The sequence below is a fragment of the Pocillopora verrucosa genome, chromosome 10 (assembly GCF_036669915.1).
Source record: "Pocillopora verrucosa isolate sample1 chromosome 10, ASM3666991v2, whole genome shotgun sequence".
In the NCBI taxonomy this organism is placed as follows: Eukaryota; Metazoa; Cnidaria; class Anthozoa; order Scleractinia; family Pocilloporidae; genus Pocillopora; species Pocillopora verrucosa.
Genome location: NC_089321.1, coordinates 6067367 through 6088544, shown reverse-complemented (window position 1 = coordinate 6088544; position 21178 = coordinate 6067367). Strand labels below are relative to the sequence as shown.

Here is a 21178-nt window from a genome sequence, read left to right as displayed (position 1 = left end):
GAGAGAATTTTGTGGACCATTCATAAATACTAACACTAGAAAATGCCTCGTATTTCAATTTTGAAATGTTTTCTCAGGCAGTTAAATTGCCTTCTTCAGTGATGTAACTTCTCCTGTTAACAACAAAAGTTTTCAACACTCCATTCAAGGTGTCTAGAAACTATTCCTCTCCATTCATTTAATATTCAGGTATTAGTTCTCCAAACGAAGCTGTTTTGCCGCCGATTTGGGTTCACTTAGATCCGGACCTTTTTTTGAATTAACGACTGACAGGTGTAGTATAGCTTGCCTATTGTTCCTGCTCATGACGAGGTTTGCCCACCAAAAATATTTATGCAAATTAGGCTGAGGCGGAAGAGTTGAACTGAGTTCGCGCCCATAGTACGATCGATGTGATTCGGATGAACTTTCGGTAATTACTTTTTTGGCACTTTTTGGCGTCCAAATTGCATGTACAGAGTAACCCAAAACCTTTAAGCAGACCTTTCTTGTCATAACACAAATGTATTCCAGATAGTCCACTCCGGAAAATAACGCCGCAAACAACAGCAGGCACGGCACAAAAACCCTCGTTCACCGTTAATTTTCCGAAATGGTGACTGACTAAACTTAATTAAAAAATTTTACCTAACGTTTCCAAAGAAAAAAAATTGAAATCTCAAAAGTACCCGATTTTCAAAGAAAACCCGTATTTCCAAAGAAAAGTTAATAAATCAGGAAAGTGTCATGCCTTGGGAAATATTTGCGGCAACTGCTTATCTTGAAGCTCGCTTTTCATGTTATTTGCATAATTTTGTTCACGTCACGCACTTGTCAAACTTCTTACGTGGAAGCTCTTTGGCTATGGAAAAATCTTTGCTCATGAAAAAATTAAATCAGAAGAAAGTCCTTGATAAAAAAGAAAAAGAAAAAAGAAAAAAACGAGAAATAAAGAATGAGTACCATTCTGTCGACTAGTACTGGCGGAGCTCCACGGTGGGGTCCAGATTTCGAACATAGAAGTCGCCGTCAAACCAAAACTTGTCATACATAAATTTAAAAAAGGTTTTCCTTTTATTTTTATGCAAGTACCAACCTTGATACAAAAACATTAACAATCGCCCCGAAACGTACATTTGAAAGCTGTATGTCGATTTGTTGTCTTACTTCTCAGCACATTTTTCGGTTTCTCCATTTTTACCGCGTGTCTCCCATAGGTTACCTTTCCCGGAAAATCTTTATCCATTGTCATTGACACTAGAAGGTCCCGTTGTCCCATTAGTTTTCGTTTTCAGGAGGCGAGATAATCTCCTGGCGTGGCGCGAGTTAATGAGCTCAAATTTCCCATTTTGCTTGTGCTGCCCGATAAATTCAACAGAAGAACCATCGGTCGTTTCATGCCTTACCGGCTCCTGACACTTCCTAAAGGAAAAAGTAGCTTAAATTATATTTTAATCGTATACTGCAGTTATCAAGCTTTCTTCTGATATATAGCTTGCAAGGTATGTTCATGAAACTAGCGCGCGAACGATTATTTTGCCGAAGGACACCCGCAAAGGTGGGAAGTAACCTTAAGGCAATTGAGATCTCTTGTACAAAGGATTTTGCTTATTCAGAGTATATCAAAAGAATGTTGCATTATTGGAAAAAGAAGAAATTTGCTTCAAAAAGAGAGAGAGAGACTGAATCATCAAACTTCTGGATATGTATTACACACTTAAAAAAAGGAAAGTGAAAATGAGTCAAAGCACGAAAGACAGGTAGCAAATATAATTTCGTTGCCATCGTCCTCGACAATCTTAATTGGTGCTTAATCACCATAAAATTGTCAACATTATTTCTACATCTGACTTACGCAGTGCGAATCAAGTTACACTTTGCCGCAAGAGCCGCCGTAGTTTATGACTTCTTGAGTTTACCCAAACTCCTTTAAAAAGCAAAAACAAATTAAAAATTGCCATCTCCTTTTGGAGGCTATGAATTTCCTTCAAGCAATTGAGATCACTAGTGGCAAAGCTTTCCGCTTATTCAGTGAACATCGAAAAAAAGGAAATCATAAATCATAAAAAGGAACAGGCTGATCATGATTAAATTCCCGGATATGAATTTCACATAAAGAAACATGACGATCAGTTTAAATTAACGGACGAAACTTAGTTGGTCAAAACACGTTAAAAAAACGTAAAAAGCAATATTTGACATATATCTCTATTGAGAATATTGAATTCATATTTCATTTTATCTTTGATTAAACTGTTTTATGTTATTTTCATAGCAGCTCACAGAGTTCAGAGAAAATGCAGCATTTCTCCTCAAATTCGCAGTGTATTCCATGGCTTGTGGTGGCCATCCTTAATATCATCACAATTGTTGTCTTTGTGGAGAAGAAGCGTCAGCTACAGCGGCGGAGTACATTTTTGATCATCTATCTGGCGATAGTCGATCTCTTAGTGGGCGTAGTCTCTGGGCCGCTAATGACTGAACAAAAAATGGCGTTGTACTGTCCGCTGTGGAAGTACAGACGAGAGACTATTTGGTCTCGTCGTTGATCTTTTGCATTTTTACATTTATTCTTGTTCGCTTCCCTAACAAATCTTATTTCCATTTCCTTAGAACATTTAGACGCAACATTTTGTCCATTCAGGCATCGCTTTGTGAGGAAATGGGTTCATAGAGCCATAATTATTGTCATTTGGTTGATAGCTATTGTTAGAGAAGTCGCTCATATTTTCTTATGGGAAATTGCTGATCTGGTGGTAATTAATGCCTACTTGTATCTCCCATTTTATGCAGTTTCTCTATTTGTTATCTGTGTATCTTGCATCCTCATTATTGTCAAAGTACAATGTAGTCGTCATCCCCAGTTCCATTCTAGGTCCAAAAGAGAAAGCAAACTGACGGGTACTGCGCTTATCGTCTCACTTGTATCGTTACTTTGCTTCTACCAGCGATGATATATGGAGGATGTCTCCTCCTTTTCTTCACTTGTTTTATGAATATTTATATTCAGATGGCCGTGCTAGTTCTATTTTTAGCTTACTCACTTGTAAATCCTATAATTTACGCTGTTCGAATGCCAGGATTCAGAGAAGGTTTATTACAGCTAGTTTACGGGGTCCCAGACCTTTCTCGTATCGCCCCAGCAAACCTACCTCTTCGTAACCTTTAGAGACCGTAGATAAATGGTAGCAAAACTATTGATGAAGTTTGTCCTTTAAATAACTTCAACTTCTCAGCCGAGCAACATACATTTCCATTTTATTTTTAGTGGTATGAGAGTTGACTAAGGATAGAAACGGTACATACTACAACAAATAATTAAATGATGGTGTTCAAACCGTTTCAATCGGAAAATTTACCCGCCTAAACGTTATTAAGTAGCGAGATTTATCGCACGTCATAATATGGCTCTAGACAGAAATTATTAGACATACAACCTTACCTTAACACCAAATTGGTCAGGCCAGCGAGTAGAATTTCTTTGTGGCGAGGTAACACTCAGTTGAGACCTTACCTTAAAGAAAGAACGATAACCCCTTTTCGCAGATACATTAGAATATAATGCAGTCAAAACTTCTCTCGGAAACAAGGTCCTTACCGAGCGCCTCACCGGCCTCCATGCTGACTAAACTTATTATTTTACTAAACCTTAATTCTAAAATTTTACCCAACGTTTCCAAAGAAAAAAATTGAAATCCCCAAAAGTACCCGAGTTATTTGGAAAAACGTATTTTCAAAGAAAAGTAAATAAATCAGAAAAGAAATTTGTTCGAAAAAGGGAGGGAGGCTGAATCATCAAACTTCTGGATATGTATTACACCAATAACACCGATTAAAAATGATTCCAAGTACAAAAGAAAGGTAGCAAATATAATTCTGTTGCTATGGTTACCGACAATCTGAATTTGTGATTAATCTGATAAAATTCTCAACTCTATTTCTCTATCTGACTTTCGCAGTGCCAATCAAGTTACATCTTGCCGCATGAGCCGCCATTACATAGTTTGACTTCTCGAGTTTACCCAAACTCCATTAAAAAGGAAAAACAAATTACAAATGCACCTCTTATTTCTAAAAAAATGATTCAAAGTCAGTAAGTTTCAATGATATAATTTCTTCTGAAAAAAAGCTTGCAAACCTCCATTGAAGGATTTTACAAACTATTAATTTCACTCGTTTGATGTGCTTATGTTGATTCTCTACATTCGGCTGTTTTGAAGGTGGATTTGCGACGATACAGGGACTTTAATCACACTAACAATCGCGGAGTTTAGGCGGATGCTTCTATCTGTAAGTCTTATTCAGCTGCACTAAAAATGTCGTTCTCCTTTCAGCTATTATCTGTCAATCATTCGGAAAAACTAAATTGGAGTTCTAATAGTGATAAGTTTAGTCAGCATTGCACTCTTCCTCAGTATGCTATTTTTTTTTCTATTTGAAAACTGCCCTTTCCGCATTTGACTTAAACTCGATTTGTTAAAGAATAGAAACACTTTCGCTACCAGTGAGGTAAGTTCAAAAAATTCGTTTGCAAATTCTGCCTTCGATGAGATGAGGCACTGATCACTGATAATCTTATGATAATGGTAACGCGACGAAAAAGATATCTTTCTCACGCTTGTTGCTTTAGATATTGAAAAAGGAAGAAATTTCTCCCAAACGAGAAAAGACAATGATTAAACTTCTGGGTGTGGAAAATAAAAAAAGAGATGTGTCTGAAATTTTCAGAGCGGAAACAACAACAACAACCGTATTTCTAATAACAGCTCCGACAAGAGGAGTAGGTCTATCTACTGTATTTCTCGTAGATCGGTTAAAATTTTTTTTTTGGAGGCCATAAATTTCCTTCAAGCAATAAAAATCACTAGTGACAAAGCATTCCGTTTATTCAGTGAACGTCGAAAAAGTTCTATTTTATTAGATTCGCCTTTATGGAAGGAAAAAGAAAAGGAATAGGCTGAATGATTAAATTTTCGGACATGAATCTCTGTTCTTAGCTAACTCACTAGTAAATTCTGTAATTTACGCTCTTCGGATGCCAGGGTTCAGAAAATGTTTATTACGTTTAGGGTCCCAGACCTTTCTAACGCCCCAGCAAACCTGCCACTTCGTAACCTTAGGAGAGCGTAGATTGATGATAGGAAAACTATTGATGAGGTGTGCTTCTAAATAACTCTAACTTCTTAGTCGAGCAACATGCATTTCCGTTTTATTTTTTGGTTCCTATTAAAATCTTCACATGTGTAAAAAAAATACGCTAGTGGTATACGCACAGATAATTGATACAGTATAGTTCTGCTTTTAATAAAAACAGTTTACTCGACTTTTTATAAGCCTGAAGTTGTGATCATTTGTATAACAGCTTGACTTGAAGCAAAATAAATGCGACTTTTAACAAACCCGGGATGAATAATTTAGAGGGACTCTCCCACCCCTCCCTCACTCATATACGTAAATGAGGCCGTGAGAACACGGAAAAGGCCTTCTATTGCTTTATTGAAAAGCACTATGCACAAAGGAAAGTAGTGCAAAAATCTGCGCGAAGTAAAAAGTCAAAATCGTATTTACAACCTCTTGAGTAACCACAGTTATTATACGGACGGGAGTGTTTTACCGGGAACTTAAACACTCACGTGCACACTCGTAATATTAATACAACCACCTCATCCAGGAACCGAGCGGTGAATTTCTCGTCTGTAACTCGTGGTGTGGTGATATTGAGCAACGACGACACTTTCCGAGCCTGTTAAAACTTCGCTGAATGAACTTAGTTTGTTTTTTGTTTCGAATATTAGTTAGCGGGAAGATTCGTTGTGGTAAGCGACAAAGATGTAAAACGGGAGAACCAAGATTTTCAAGGAATTTCTCTAACGTTGCAATGTATTTTCGAGCCATAAAAACTCGAAGTTCTCTACTTACCCTCTATACGATTCACGAGCTCTCGAATTTTCCGTTTTAGAGGGACGTTGTCGATTCTCTCCAAAAGGTCGTACAGAGATTGAATATTTGGGCTGACGGACTCGAACCTCTGGGCTTCTTGCCTCATGGCAAGGGCCTCTAGAGAATCAGAAACTGGCATTTTTGTCGCGAGTTTAATAATGACTTAGCGAACGACAAAAAGATACCTATTTCTTTGATCCGCGAGGCGATCAGAACTCAGCTGTTTTGTTGTGAATATATTGGCACCAGTGTCACGCAAGCGTGGGAGCGAGTCACACGGCATCCGACGAAAAACTTCACAACTGTTGTTTATTCATGATATGTTTTAATACAACGCCTCAAAATTTGGGATTGTTGGGTTGCTTTAGCCCTTCCATGGTGACTACGATGAACCTTAGGCATTTTTGGAGTCTCATACCTTAAAATCGAGTTTAGAAATTGGTCGTAAGAACCTTTGAGGAGAGCGAGGTTTGCGTATACGTTACACTTGCTGTTTCGTTCACCTTTCGGGCATACCTCTTCTCATCACACAATAGCAGGTTTCTATCCTTTGGTTGAGAAAGATCTAATCTCACATCCGACGGAAGGTTAATCTATTCTAATCTTTCAAATGTGCAAGATAATTAGCATGGAACATTTGAATTATGACACGAGAGCAGTCTCTTGTTCTAAAATCCCGCCACAACTGAACTCGGACAACCTGTTCTAACCTTTCATTCACGCACCGCTCAATAGTTTTCCGCTTTTGGTTTGTACAGTCACACAGAAAGAAAAATTCCAGTTCAGACAAGTGTGATATGTACTTGAAAAGGATCGAATAAAGAGTAATATTGAGTTTTTATCAATTTTTTCGAAGAACCGCTCCGTACTTTTTCCGTTGCCCAGACTTTCACCTCGCAAAATCACTCAATAACTGAACTCAAGCTCGGACAAGTGACGAAATGGAAGAGGATCAACGTCAAAAAAAATTTTAAGAAAATTAATAAATAATATTGATCATACTAAACAAATACACATTTTTCAGGGTTGCGGGGAGCACGTGGGTCCATAGTGCATTTAACAATCGCGATTGCGTGCTTTTCGATAAGCTCTAGGAAGGTGTCATTTTATTTTTGGCAATGGACGGGAGAAATGGACGATAATTAAATCCCTGAAACATCCACACAATGGAAAATAAAAATAGAATTTTAATCATGCACTAAATATTTTCCCTTCGGATCAAATGAATGTTCAGGTAGCTTTCAAAACTGCTCTGTCACTTGTTTTCAGGGTAACTTTCCCATCAGAAGCATGGAAGGACGGCCATATTTTTGAGAAATATACTTTACGAAGCAATGGAGGACTTTTTACCGAGTTTTTACAAGTTCATCGAAACCGGTTAGAGTGAATAATCGTGCATTGAGAGAGTACTGTAAAATATCACTGCTTTCATTGTATTTTCTGTGTGATTAGTAGTGTAACTAGGTTTATTTTAGTTACCCTTTCCTCGGGGTATAGTGCTGCTGCATTAGATGAGGAATTCGTTTCCACATATTTTTTGGCCACTTCTAAAGAGTGGTTTTTTAGTGGTTTTTCGCATCTGGCGTAGTGCAGCCTATTTTAGTATAACCCTTCTGTTTTAGTGAATACTTGCAGTACATTGTAGATTGTAGCAGGATGTGTAGATTACAAGACTGGCTGACTCATCCTAAATAAACTTTCACATTGAATATCTCGCCTGAGTGTAGTCAGACTTATAAGTCTTCGCTTGATTTGCTTCATTATGTATACATTTCCATACGTCTAAAATACAGCGTTCAAAAGTTTGGATTCGTTCATGTAAATTATGTAAACGAACAAAAAAACTCCAGGAAAAAATCTTTTCAAACAAAACAAAGACTATATAGGTACCAAAACACCTTAAAACCCTATGCTTTGAATATCGCGGGTTGACTTTGGATTTTATGATCTAGGGTCTTGCAAAATGGTTACGCGATACACTCCTGTCTCTGAATTGAATCCTGGCTGAGCGTAGACGAGAAGACTCATACAAGAGTTGACAAAGGATAGAAACGGTACAAATATCTAAATAATTAAAATGAAAAGGAATGCATTTTTTCGCTTCTAGAAAACTAAGCAACGATACAAGTGCAACGATTAGTGAGCTTCCGGTCAGTTTTCCTTCTCTTTGAGTGGAACTAGATGTAGAACTATGCATTTATCCAAAATTTCGGTTCAGCTGCTCTCAAATTAACATGCTCTAATTACCTCCATTACTTCTGCTTCAATAATGAACGATTATCTTGTTTAGCTGCACTAAAACTGCCGCTCTCCTTTCAGCTATTATCTGCCAATTATTCAGAAAAACCAATTGGAGTTCTAATAGTGATAAATTTAGTCTGCATTTCATTCTTCCTCAGCATGCTGCTTTCTTTTCTATTTGGAAACCGCCGTTTCTACATTTGAATTAATTAAAACTCATCGTTATAGAATAGAAACACTTTCGTTATCAGTGACATGCTCTAATTACCTTCCTTACTTCTGCTTCAATGATATAATTTCTCCCATAAAAACCAAAAGCTTTCAAACCTCCATTGAAGGATTTTAAAAACTATTTATTTCCACTCGTTTGATGTGCTTATGTTGATTCTCTTTATTCAGTTGTTTGTAGGTGGATTTATCACGATACAGGACTTTAATCACACTAACAATCGCGGAGTTTAGGCGGATGCTTTTATCTGTAATGCTTGTTTAGCTGCACTAAAAATGCCACTCTCCTTTCAGCTATTATCTGTCAATCATTCGGAAAAACTAAATTGGAGTTCTAATGGTGATAAGTTTAGTCTGCATTGCACTCTTCCTCAGCATGCTGCTTTCTTTTCTTTGTGAAAACCGCCCTTTCTGCATTTGACTTAAACTTAATTCGTTAAAGGTTAGAAACACTTTCGTTATCATTGAGGTGAGTTCAAAATATTCGTTTGCAAATTCTACCTCGACGAGATGAGGAAAACTGAATCAATACGGACGGAAATATGTTACTGATAATGTTAGTAATCGTAAGGCGACGAAAAAGATATCTTTCTCCAGTTTGTTGCTTATGATATTGACCAAGGAATAAATTTATCCGAAGCGAGAAAAGACTATGACTAAACTTCTGGGTGTAGGAAATAAAACATAAGAGATGTTTTTCCTTTTAAAAATTTTAGTTATATTTCACCGTACCTACAGTTAATTTGTCTTTGAAATTTTTTAAGGCAATAACAACAACAACCACAGTATTTCTAATGGCGGCATCGAGAAGAGGAGTAGGTCTTTCTACTAAATCTTTCTGCTATATTTCCGGAAGATCTCTAGATTTTTTGTTACCATCTGCTTTTGGAGGCAATAAATTTCCTTCAAGCAATTGAGATCACTAGTCTAGTGGCAAAGCTTTCCGCTTATTCAGTGAACATCGAAAAAGTTCAATAATTATTATTAAATTCGTCTTTATTGAAAGAAAAAAAAGGAATAGGCTATGATGTGTATTCATATCCGCATAAAAAAACACAAGGATCAGTTTTAGTTAACAGACGAAACTTAGTCAAAGCACATAAAAAAGTGAAAAGCAATATTTGACATATATCTTTATTGAGAATATTGAAATCATATTTCGTTTTATCTCAAATTGCACTCTTTTCTGTTATTTTCATAGCAGCTAACAGAGCTCAGAGAAAATGCAGCCTTTCTACTCAGCCTCGCAGTGTATTCCATGGCTTGTGGTCCTCATCATCGAATGTCTGGCCATAGTCATCCTTAATGTCATCACCACTGTTGTCTTTGTGAAGAAGAAGCGTCAGCTACAGCGGCGGAGTACATATTTGATAATCCATCTGGCAATAGTCGATCTCTTGGTGGGCGTAGTCTCTGGGCCGCTACATATTGAAAACAGAATGTCGAAAGACTGTCCTCAATGGAAGTACAGACGAGAGACTACTTGGTCTCGTCATATATCTTTTGCATTTGTACATTTATTCTCGTTCACTTCCCTTACAAATCTCATCGCTATCTCTTTAGAACGGCTACACGCAACATTTTGTCCATTCAGGCATCGCTTTGTGAGCAAATGGGTTTATAGAGCCATAATTATTGTCATTTGGTTAATAGCTATTGTTAGAGAAGTCGCCCAAATTTTCCTATTGGAAATTGGTTATTCCGAGGTAATTAATGCTTACTTGTATCTCCCATTTTATGCAGTTTCTCTATTTGTTATCTGTGTATCTTACATCCTCATTATTATCAAAGTACGATGTAGTCGTCATCCTCAATTCCATTATAGATCCAGAAGAGAAAGAAAACTGACAGGTACTGCGCTTATCGTCTCACTTGTGTCGTTACTTTGTTTTCTACCAGTGATGATATATGTAGCGTGTCTTCGCGTTTCCTTCACTTGTTTCAGAAATTTTCATATTGATATGGCTGGGTTAGTTCTATTTTTAGCTAACTCACTTGTAAATCCTATAATATACTCTCTTCGGATGCTAGGATTCAGAGAAGGTTTATTACAGCTAGTTTACAGGGTTAGACCTTTCTCGTAACGCCACAGCAAATCTGCCACTTTGTAACCTTAGGATAGCGTAGATAAATGGTAGGAAAACTATTGATTAAGTTTGTTTCTAAATAACTTTAACTTCTTGGCCGAGCAACATGCATTTCCATCTTATTTTCTGGTTTCCATTAAAATCTTGAGTAAGTAAGAAAAACTACGCAGGTGATTTACGAACAGATAATTGATACAGTATAATTTTGCCTTTGAATAAAAACAGTATACTCAACTTACTCGACGTTGTGATCATTTGTATGATAGCTTGACTTGAACCAAAATAAATGGGACTTTTAACAAACCTGAGATGAATAATTTAGAGGGACTCTCCCGCTCCCGCTCCCTTCCCACCCCCTCCCCGACCCTCATATGTTAATGAGGCTGTGTGAACACTAAAAAAGGCTTTTACTGCCTAATCGAAAAGCACTTTACGCAAAGCAAACGACTACATAATTCGAGCCTGTTTAAACTTTGCTGAATGAACTTGTTTTGTTTGTTGTTTTGAATATTAATTGTTAGCAAGATTCGTTGTGTAAGCGAGGAGGATGTAAATGCATTTCCCGAACAAGAAGAGAACGAAAAAATTAAGATTTTCAAGGATTTTCTCGAAAGTTGCGACTAAACAGAGGACAATTTTTCATCTGTCCGTGCTGAACAGCCTTCAAAGGTTTTTAGTGAAGAGAAGCTGAAAATAAACGTATCTGATGATTTTAGTTTGTGTCAGTAATCGAATTTTAATTAAGCCTATAAAACCAGTTCACATATATTTTGGCGTAACTGGCGGTGTTATTTGTAAAACTTTTAAAATTTGGGCACCGGGAATTTTGTTTCTATTAATACTCTGAATTAAGAATTAATCAAAGTCAGGTTTACAATCTCAACCACTTATATTTATTGTCCATATAATTAAAAAGAAAATTACTTGGTAGCTCAAAGGTATGAATTTGATGTTCTTGTGGCATGATTAATAGCTCACTCGTTTACTGCGCTCACTCTTTAGATATTGTTCTTGCCACTCGAACATAGAATTCATACCTTGTCGCCACCGTATAATATCTTCCATTTATTGGCCGGCGAAAGCAAAAGAGTCCAAAACGCCGACCTTTTATTTTGTTTATCATTTTTTTTATGAGAATGGTAGAACGTCGTGAAATGGAAACAGGACGGCTCAACATAAAAGAAACATTGCCATTGAAAACTTATTCAGCTCTGTTATTATAGGTATGTCATTCTATCGAAGGATCTGAAGACTGGTTCACATGTGCGATGCAAATGCAAACGTAAACGCAAATGGTAATGCGAGCGAGTTCACACGTCCAACGCAAACCCAGGGAAAGATAGATACGCAAGCGCAGTAGAGGTATTTTTCCAAGACGACCGACAATGATTGAGTTTTTGCCGATTCACACGTGTGGGAAGCGAACACAAATGCAAGTTTAAGAAAATTAAAATGTTCTTGTCACTTGCGTTGACGGTTGCGTTTGCATTTGGATTTGCATTTGCATTGGGGTGTTTCACTCGTGTAATCCCTTGCATTTGCATTTGCGTTTACGTTTGCTGAGGTTCTCCTTGTGTGATTGATTGACCGAGGGAGGTGCGTGTACTAATCCTATTACACTCTTAGGAAATTAATTCTAGTTTTCAGAGCCCGCCCAATACCTTAGAAGTACTTTAAATCGTGTAATAGCCCAAGTCGATGTACCACTTTGGAAATTAACAACATCTCGGATAAATGGTTGGAAAGTACGAGGGATGTTTGAATTTGATGTGTTCAAGCAGTGATTATTTATTTTGCCAAAAAAAGGATTTTGAGTTTTTGCGTTCTTTCAAAGTGTAACTAGGGACCGAGAACTGAAATGAGGAAAAGAGCCGAGCTTCTTTTTGCAATAGCTGTGACACAAAGATTCTGGTTACATAAATCAATACCCTGTTATTTCATTCAGGCCGGAGAAACTAAATTCTGTTGTTATCGTCACTGACAATCCTGGAAACCGGTTGTGATAAAAATTGCAATTCTGATCTAAGCTGATTAGCCCAATCTGCAATCCCGCCTTTCTGGGAGGAAAAAAGTTCTTATCTATCAGTTAAAAAATTGCGTCTACCAAAAAAACTTTTGGTCCTTTCGGGTTAGCGGATATTCTCTCAAAACTGTAACCAACCTAAGAACGCTTTGCAATGGTTTTGAAAAATTCAGGTCCTGAATATTCCAGATGGTATACTGGTAAACCATAATTTTTCCAAAGTTGTGTTTTTTGATTTGGGTTGAAATATTCACTTTATCAGCGATCCACCCATTTATGGAGACTTAATAGAAACGAAAAAGAAAAAGCAAAAAAACAAAACAAAACAAAACAAAAATAGATAGATAAGAGAAAAAAAGAAACTCATGTATCCTAACACTTGCACTCTGCTCTTTAACCCTTTAACTCCCAAGATCTGATTGTTAATTCTCCCCTCTACCTGCTGCCCATTTCCTTGTAAATTTAGTTATGAGAATTTTGTTTAAGATCAAATGAACAACTTCTACCTGATAAGCTTGAATATTTTCATTACCTTTTTGCTAGATAATGTAAGGATATTATTTCATGTTGATCACTTCTGCGAATTAAATAGTTAAGTAATAAACTTTATCCCGGCTTCAACCGCCTTAAATTTTAAACTCTATTTCAATTGAAAAAGGTATAGTGACTTCTCGAAATTACTCTGAGTGTTATTGACGTCTAAGTCAATATATTCTCCTCACCCAACTCCGAGAAGATCGATCAGTTTTTATCAAAAGAGATTTGTAATCATAATGTCTCGATTAATGTATTGTGAGGGTCTGGGAAGGTCATCATTGAGCATTACTTAAGTTTGAAATAGCTAATCTGCCAGAGCATTCTGCAGTTTGACAATGATAAGGTGAAGGACATAGGTGTGGTAGTTCTTTTCTCAGCTAACTCACTTGTAAATCCTATAATTTACTCTCTTCGGACGCCAGGATTCAGAGAAGGTTTATTACAACTAGTTTGCAGGGTCCCAGACCTTTCTCATATCGCCCCAGCAAACCCGCCTCTTCGTAACCTTAGGAGAGCGTAGATTGATGGTAGGAAAACAATTGATGAAGTTTGTTTTTTAAATAACTTTAACTTATTAGCCGAGCAACATGCATTTCCACTTTATTTTTTGGTTTCCAATAAAATCTTATCATGCACAGTGTTTACAATCGCTTTAAAGATTTCTGTTCATAAAACCTCTACGCAGTTATCTTACGAATACTTCATCGGAAATATAATCCAAAGCTTATTTTCTAAATAAGTTTATTTTTAATAAAAGAAAATTATTAGTTCAGCGTCAACATAAGAAATGAAAAACGTCAAAACGTCTTCCGTCATCCTAGGGTTAGATATCATATGTCAGACATTTTGAAAGCTAATTTCGACTCTTGATAGTGGTGTGTTTATTTTCTATCTCTATTCCTTAGCTTGTTGTTTTCTTATTCATTGTGTTTTCTCGGCCAGTTACAGCTTACCTGTCGTTCCTGTTCAGCTGCTTTCAAAACGTCTTCCGTCATCCTAGGGTTAGATATCATATGTCAGACATTTTGAAAGCTAATTTCGACTCTTGATAGTGGTGTGTTTATTTTCTATCTCTATTCCTTAGCTTGTTGTTTTCTTATTCATTGTGTTTTCTCGGCCAGTTACAGCTTACCTGTCGTTCCTGTTCAGCTGCACTCAAAACGTCTTCCGTCATCCTAGGGTCAGATATCATATGTCAGACATTTTGAAAGCTAATTTCGACTCTTGATAGGGGTGTGTTTATTTTCTATCTCTATTCCTTAGCTTGTTGTTTTCTTATTCATTGTGTTTTCTCGGCCAGTTACAGCTTACCTGTCGTTCCTGTTCAGCTGCACTCAAAACGTCTTCCGTCATCCTAGGGTTAGATATCATATGGCAGACATTTTGAAAGCTAATTTCGACTCTTGATAGGGGTGTGTTTATTTTCTATCTCTATTCCTTAGCTTGTTGTTTTCTTATTCATTCTGAAAAGCGCCTTTGGTCAAATTTGGCTCTAACTTACCTTTTAGAGGATACGAAGTACTTCGTTATCAGTGAGGTATGTTATTAAAATTTAATTCGTTCACAAACTTTAGTTTTCGGAAGAGGAGGTAAAGCGAGTTAAAATGGGTGGAGAGGAGTTATGGAAAATCTTCTGTAAGACTGTGGAAAATTTGAGAATTTTGGTTTTGTTTCCTTCTTTTAATGCCTATGAAACGGTTGAGGATTTTCAGACCTTGCGAAAAGCTTGTTTCTTCGTTACACGTTCTTGACGAGACGATGAAAAGATCTTCCTGTTTCATTACCGAGTACAACATTTATCATGTTGAAGAGAGGACTTGATCCCCTCTTGCCATCTTTATTATCGTATAATAGCATGTGGAAAAGTTTTTAAAATGTTAGATTGTTTCTTTTGATGCCTTTAAATGATGATGCTTAATTACCTCCCTTTCTTCTGCTTCAATGATATAATTTTCCCGTAAAAACCAAAAGCTTTCAAACCATCATTCAAGGATTTTGAAACTATTTATTTCCACTCGTTTGATTTGCTAATATTGATTCTCTATTCAGCTGTTTTGTGGGTGGATTTGCCTCCAGACAGGACGTTAATCACAATAACAATCGCCGAGGTTATAGGCGGCTGCCTCTATCTGTAATTCTTGTTTAGCTGCACTAAACATGCCATTTTCCTTTCAGCTATTATCTGTCAATCACTCGGAAAAACTAAATTGGACTTCTAAAAGTGATAAGTTTAGTCTGCATTGCACTCTTCCTCAGCATGCTACTCTCTTTTCTATTTGAAAACCGCCCTTTCTGCATTTGACTCAAACTCAATTCGTTGAAAGGATAAAAACACTTTCGTTATCAGTGAGGTAAGTTCAAAATATTCTTAAGATTCGATTGCAAATTTTGCCTTCGATGAGATGAGAAAAACTGAATCAATGTGGACGGAAATGTGTCATTGATGATCTTAATAATCGTAACGCGACGAAAAAGATATCTTTCTCTAGCTGGTTGCTTATGATATTGACAAAGGAAGAAATTTATCCGAAGCGAGAAAAGATTATGATTAAACTTCTGGAGGTAGAAAATAAAACATAAGAGATGCTTTTGCTTTTAAAAATGTTCGTTACATTTCACCGTACCTACGGTTAATTTGTCTTTGAAATTTTCAAGGCGGTAGCAACAACAACTATATTTCTTAATAGCGGTACCGAGAAGAGGAGTAGGTCTTTCTACTAGGTCTTTCTGCTATATTTCCGGAAGATCTCTAAATTGTTTGTTGCCATCTGTCTTTGGAGGCTATAAATTTCCTTCAAGCAATTGAGATCACTAGTGGCAAAGCTTTCCGCTTATTCAGTGAACATCGAAAAAGTTCTATATTATTATATTCGTCTCTTTTCAAAATGAAAAAAAGGGAACAGGCTGAATGATTAAATTTCCGGATATGAATCTCGCATAAAGAAACATGAGGATCAGTTAAAGTCAATGGACGAAACTAAGTTTTTCAAAACACGTTAAAGAAGCGTAAAAAGCAATATTTGACATATATCTTTATTGAGAATATTGAAGTCATATTCAATGTTATCTTTAATTGAACTGTTTTCTGTTATTTTTATGGCAGCTAACAGAGCTCGGAGAAAATGCAGCCTTTCTCCTCAACTTTGCAATGCATTCCATGGCTTGTGGTCCTCATCATCGAATGTCTGGCCATTGTCATCCTTAATATCATCACCATTCTTGTTTTTGTGAAGAAGAAGCGTCAGCTACAGCGGCAGAGTACATATTTGATCATCCATCTGACGATTGTCGATCTCTTAGTGGGCGCAGTCTGTGGGCCGCTGCAGATTGAAATAAAGATGGAGTGGTATTGTTCTCTATGGAATTACAGACGAAAGACTATTTGGTCCAATCGTTTATCTTTTGTATTTCTACATTTATTCTATTTTACTTCCCTTACAAATCTTATTGCTATTTCCTTAGAGAGGTTACACGCAACATTTTGTCCATTCAGGCATCGCTTTGTGAGGAAATGGGTTTATAGAGCCATAATTATTGTCATTTGGTTAATACCTATCGTTAGAGAAGCCGCTCAAATTTTTTTATGGGAAATTGTTGATCTAGCTGAACTTAATACATACTTGTATATCCTATTTTATGCAGTTTCTCTATTTTTTATCTGTGTATCTTACATCCTCATTGTTATCAAAGTACGATGTAGTCGTCATCCTCAAATCCATTCTAGGTCCAGAAGAGAAAGCAAACTGACGGGTACTGCGCTTTTCGTCTCACTTGCATCGTTACTTTGTCTTCTACCAGGGACAATCATGTTTGTAACATGTATTCACCTTTCCTCCGCTTGTTTTAAGATGCATCATTTTCATATTAATATAGCTGCGGTAGTTCTATTTCTAGCCAACTCACTTGTAAATCCTATAATTTACGCTCTTCGGATGCCAGGATTCAGAGAGGGTTTATCACAGCTAGTTTGCAGGGTCCCAGACCTTTCTCGTATCGCCCCAGCAAACCTGTCTCTTCGCAACCTTAGGAGAGCGTAGATTGATGGTAGGAAAACTACATATAAAATTTTTCTTTCAAATAGCTTTAACTTCTTAGCCGAGCAACATGCATTTCCATTTTTTTTTTGGTGATATGAGAGTAGACTAAGGATAGAAACGGTACAAACATCTAAATGATAAAAAATGAAACGCGATGCGTTGAGTGGAACGAAAAAAAAATCATTGAGGATTCTTCAACTAACCAGTATAAAAAAATCGGAATCGTTATGAGGAGAGAATACTTTCTTTTCGAATTCCCTTTGGAGTTACTCTTAAATTAAGTAAAAATGCACCTATAAATCTAAAGAAATAAATGTCACCGTGTTATTCTATTTCCAAAAGTTTTGTCGCCTGGGTCACTTTTCCTCTTTAAAATTAAATATTCTCTGGTACTAACCGACAGCTTTTAAAAATTCAAATTTAGGATCTAGGAAATAGCTCTTCTCCGACAGTATTTTGGAGTTTAAGGACGATAAAGTAGAGGGCTTGGTCCAAATTAACTCAATACAGCAAGTGTACGCTTCTATCCAAAATTTCGGTTCAGCTGCACTCAACTTAACATGCTCTAATTACGATTCCGCCTGTGGGACAGTGAAACGCAAGACTGTCAATAAATTTCTTTCTCATGAAAGTATTTTTAATTTAAAATATGAGATTACAACTTTATTAGTTTTAAAACAATAAGACTGTCTAATTTATGATTACACTTTTGAAGTCTTGTCCAGTATGTTTGCATTAATTATGACCTACCTTGTAAGAAAATAAAGTCCTTAATTAAGAAATTATTTCCAACTTTCAACTACGCAATTTTTATGTAACTCCATATTATAAGATGCACGGTCTTTATCACCGCTTTAAAGATTTCTTTTCGTAAAACTTCTACCCATTTATCTTGCGAATACTTAATTGGAAATAACATCCACAGCTGTAATTAATAACCTGAGTTAAGATAGGCGATTTCTTGAACTGAGTATAATAATATAATAATATAATAATATAATAATATAATAATATAATATAATAATATAATAATATAATAATATAATAATATAATAATAATATAATAAGAAATGTAAAATCGACCAGAGAAGTTTTTTAAAGGAAAAGAGAGAATATTGTGGACCATTCATAATTACTAACACTAAAAAATGCCTCGTATTTCGTAATTTAGTGGAATTCTGCATAATGGCACATGGTGAGAAAAAGAAGTCTTCTTCACCGACTTTTATTTGTAACGGAAGAGAGCACATTGCTTTTCCGCATTGCTAAAAGCTTCTAAGCAACTAATTCCTACACAACTTACATTTTACAGATGACAAAGAGTCTATGAAAGAGCAAACGTTGGATAGATTTCCCTTGATGTAATATCTTTGAAATGCGAAGCGAGCGAAAGTGTTTAGTTTTCGACCTCTTATGACCCGATTCATCGATTCTGGAGGGTAAAAGTGAAAAGTTCGTTTTTCTCGAAAATAAAAACATGTTTGAGGGAAAAAAAATGCACAACCTTTCTTGTCTTACTAGGGTCTACTTGTGAGCAAAAATTGAGACAATTTGAATTTTTGACCCTTGCCATAAATATTTCATTTTTGTTTGATATTTGCATGGATGTCTTCTTAAATGTGATCGTGTAATTTTATTTTGTAAAGTTTTGTCGCCTTGATCATTTTTTCCCTGTAATGTCATATATTCTCAGTTACTGACCGACAGCTTTTAAAAAATTCAACTTCGTGATCTAGGAAATAGCTCATCTCCGAGAGAAAATTGCATCTTGAAGTTAGTTCAAATTAAGGCAATACAGGAGTATGTTTCTATCCAAAATTTCGGTTCAGCCACTCTCAAATTAACACGCTCTAATTACTTCCCTTACTTCTGCTTCAACGATATAATTTCTCCTGAAAAAACCAAAGGCTTTCAAACCTCCATTCAAGGATTTTAAAAACAATTTATTTCCACTCGTTTGATGTGCTTATGTTGATTCTTTACACTCATTTGTTTTGTGGGTGAATTTACGACGATGTAGGACTTTAATCACACTAACAGTCGCGGAGTGTAGGCGGATGCTTTTATCTGTAATTCTTGTTTAGCTGCACTAAAAATTTCGTTCTCCTTTCATCTATTATCTGTCAATCATTCAGAAAAACTAAATTGGAGTTCTAATAATGATGAGTTTAGTCTGCATTACATTCTTCCTCAACATGCTACTTCTTTTCTATTTGAAAACCGCCCTTTCCGTATGTGACTTAAAATACTGGTTTGTCTGTTGTTTCGAATGTTAATTGGCAGCAAGATTTGTTGTGGTAAGTGATGAAGATGTAAATAAACATTTATCGAACAACAAAGAACGAGAAAACCAAGATTTTCAAGGAATTTGTCGAAAGTTGCGACTAAACACAGGTCAATTTTTCATCTGTCCGTGCTGAACAGCCTTCAAAGGTTTGTAATGATCAGTGATGAGTGATCTTATAAACTTTAAATTACTCCAAAACGATTCAGAGACTGTTAATTTCTTGTCACAACCTCCACTAATTTCATTCAAACGTGACAAAAACATTGGCAACTTTTCGGTCAGAAGTTTATTTCAAACCAATGACCAACCTGGAACTTTCAAATGCGCTCGCCCACGATGCAAAACTTGTCCTTTCATTCATAACGTAGGTAAAATTTCGGGACCCAAGAGATCCATTTTGATCTCTTATGTGCACCTCAGCCAATGTCATCTACTGCATAACTTGCACTCATGACAAAAAGTTATACATTAGGTGACCGATTCCGAGAACACCTTCGCGACGTAGAAAGAAATGACAAGGACGCATCCAAACCAGTCGCAATACACTTCAGTCTCATCATTCTAAACAGCGGTCTTTCCCTACATCTAGGCATTTCGGAAAGCCGCAAAACTCTAGAACAAAAATTTATCTTCCAAATCGGCATTCTTAATCCTCATGGTATCAACAAGCGCTAGCGCTTTTCATTCAATTAATTTATTCTTGTTTTCTTGTCACCATATTCTCACCAATAGCGTGGCTCCATTTTCTGCATATGAACCCACACAAAACCCACAATTCCTTCAATCGCTCTGAAAAAGGACTGGCGCTCGAAACGTCAGCCCTTAAACTCTTTACGGTGGCCAATTTACGTTTTCAACTCAGTTAATAACACTTAATTACCCTGTTATATTCTCCCATCGACGCAGCACCACAGTTTCTTTAGAAAGTTACCCCCTATGTTCATTTGATTAATACCTCACTCGTTTGCTGCGCTCACTCGTTTGATACTGTTCTTGCCACTCGAACATACAATTCATGTCTTCTCTTCACCGTGTAATATCCTCTATATATCGACCAGAGGGTACTCATAGTAGGCGTGTCTGTTTATGAACACGTAAACTCTCGCTAGGGGCCATTTTTTTGCTTGCAAAAGAGTCCAAAACGCAGACCTTTTATTTTTAATTATAATTCTCTATGGAGAAGGTAGAACGTCGTGAAATGAAAACAGAACGGCTCAACATAAAAGAAACATTGCCAATTGTCAGATTGAAAACGCATTCAGCATTATAATTATAATTATGTCATTCTATCTAAGGATCTGAAGACTGGTTCACACGTGTGATGCAAATGCAAACGCAAATGGAAATGCAAGCGAGTTCACACGTTCAACGCAAACGCAAGGAAAGAGAGATACGCAAGCGCAGTAGAAGTATTTTTCCAAGATGGCCGACAATGATTGAGCTTTTGCCGATTCACACGTGTGAGAAGCGAACGCAAATACAAACTGGAAAATGTTTTATCATACAAACTACTGTGTTATACAAGGATTTCCAGTCCTGAGGAAAGCTTAACAACACACGTAAAAAAAAAATGCGATATTTTTTCACGTGTGTTTGATATCAGCTGCTGACACGTTACACGCCTTTCGCGCCACTCGGTCAGGTTGACGAAAGAACAACAAAGCCTCCTCCATTCTCAATCCAAGGTCGTTTGTCGGAACATTTTCGAATTGTGGCTGCTAGGAAACTGAAATATCCGTATCGACGCTTACAGAGAGTGACGTTCAAACTTCCTTAGAAAGGAAAAAAACTCAAAATACGAAATGAAAACCCGAAAGTT

At 36.6% G+C, this 21178-nt stretch overlaps 3 protein-coding genes across 4 annotated transcripts in view; all 3 read left to right on the top strand.

The window, feature by feature from the left end:
• Positions 1-21178, top strand: part of LOC131786990 (arf-GAP with GTPase, ANK repeat and PH domain-containing protein 1) — a 296718-nt gene that overhangs the window by 108335 nt on the left and 167205 nt on the right. The window lies entirely within an intron of this gene.
• LOC131775668 (adenosine receptor A3-like) lies at positions 8753-10639 on the top strand. The gene is made up of 2 exons (XM_059091779.2): positions 8753-8857; positions 9590-10639. Exon 2 carries the CDS (start codon positions 9612-9614, stop codon positions 10470-10472), a length of 861 nt encoding a protein of 286 aa, XP_058947762.2. The 5' UTR covers positions 8753-8857; positions 9590-9611; the 3' UTR covers positions 10473-10639.
• LOC131775664 (adenosine receptor A3-like) lies at positions 14484-17318 on the top strand. 2 transcript variants are annotated; one of them, XM_059091776.2, is made up of 2 exons: positions 14484-14572; positions 16139-17318. In XM_059091776.2, the coding sequence occupies exon 2, from the start codon at positions 16158-16160 to the stop codon at positions 17070-17072; it is 915 nt and encodes a 304-aa protein (XP_058947759.2). In that variant the 5' UTR covers positions 14484-14572; positions 16139-16157; the 3' UTR covers positions 17073-17318. The 2 variants fall into 2 exon arrangements, with proteins under 2 accessions (XP_058947759.2, XP_066029654.1); XM_066173557.1 differs by lacking the exon at positions 14484-14572 and adding an exon at positions 15362-15386.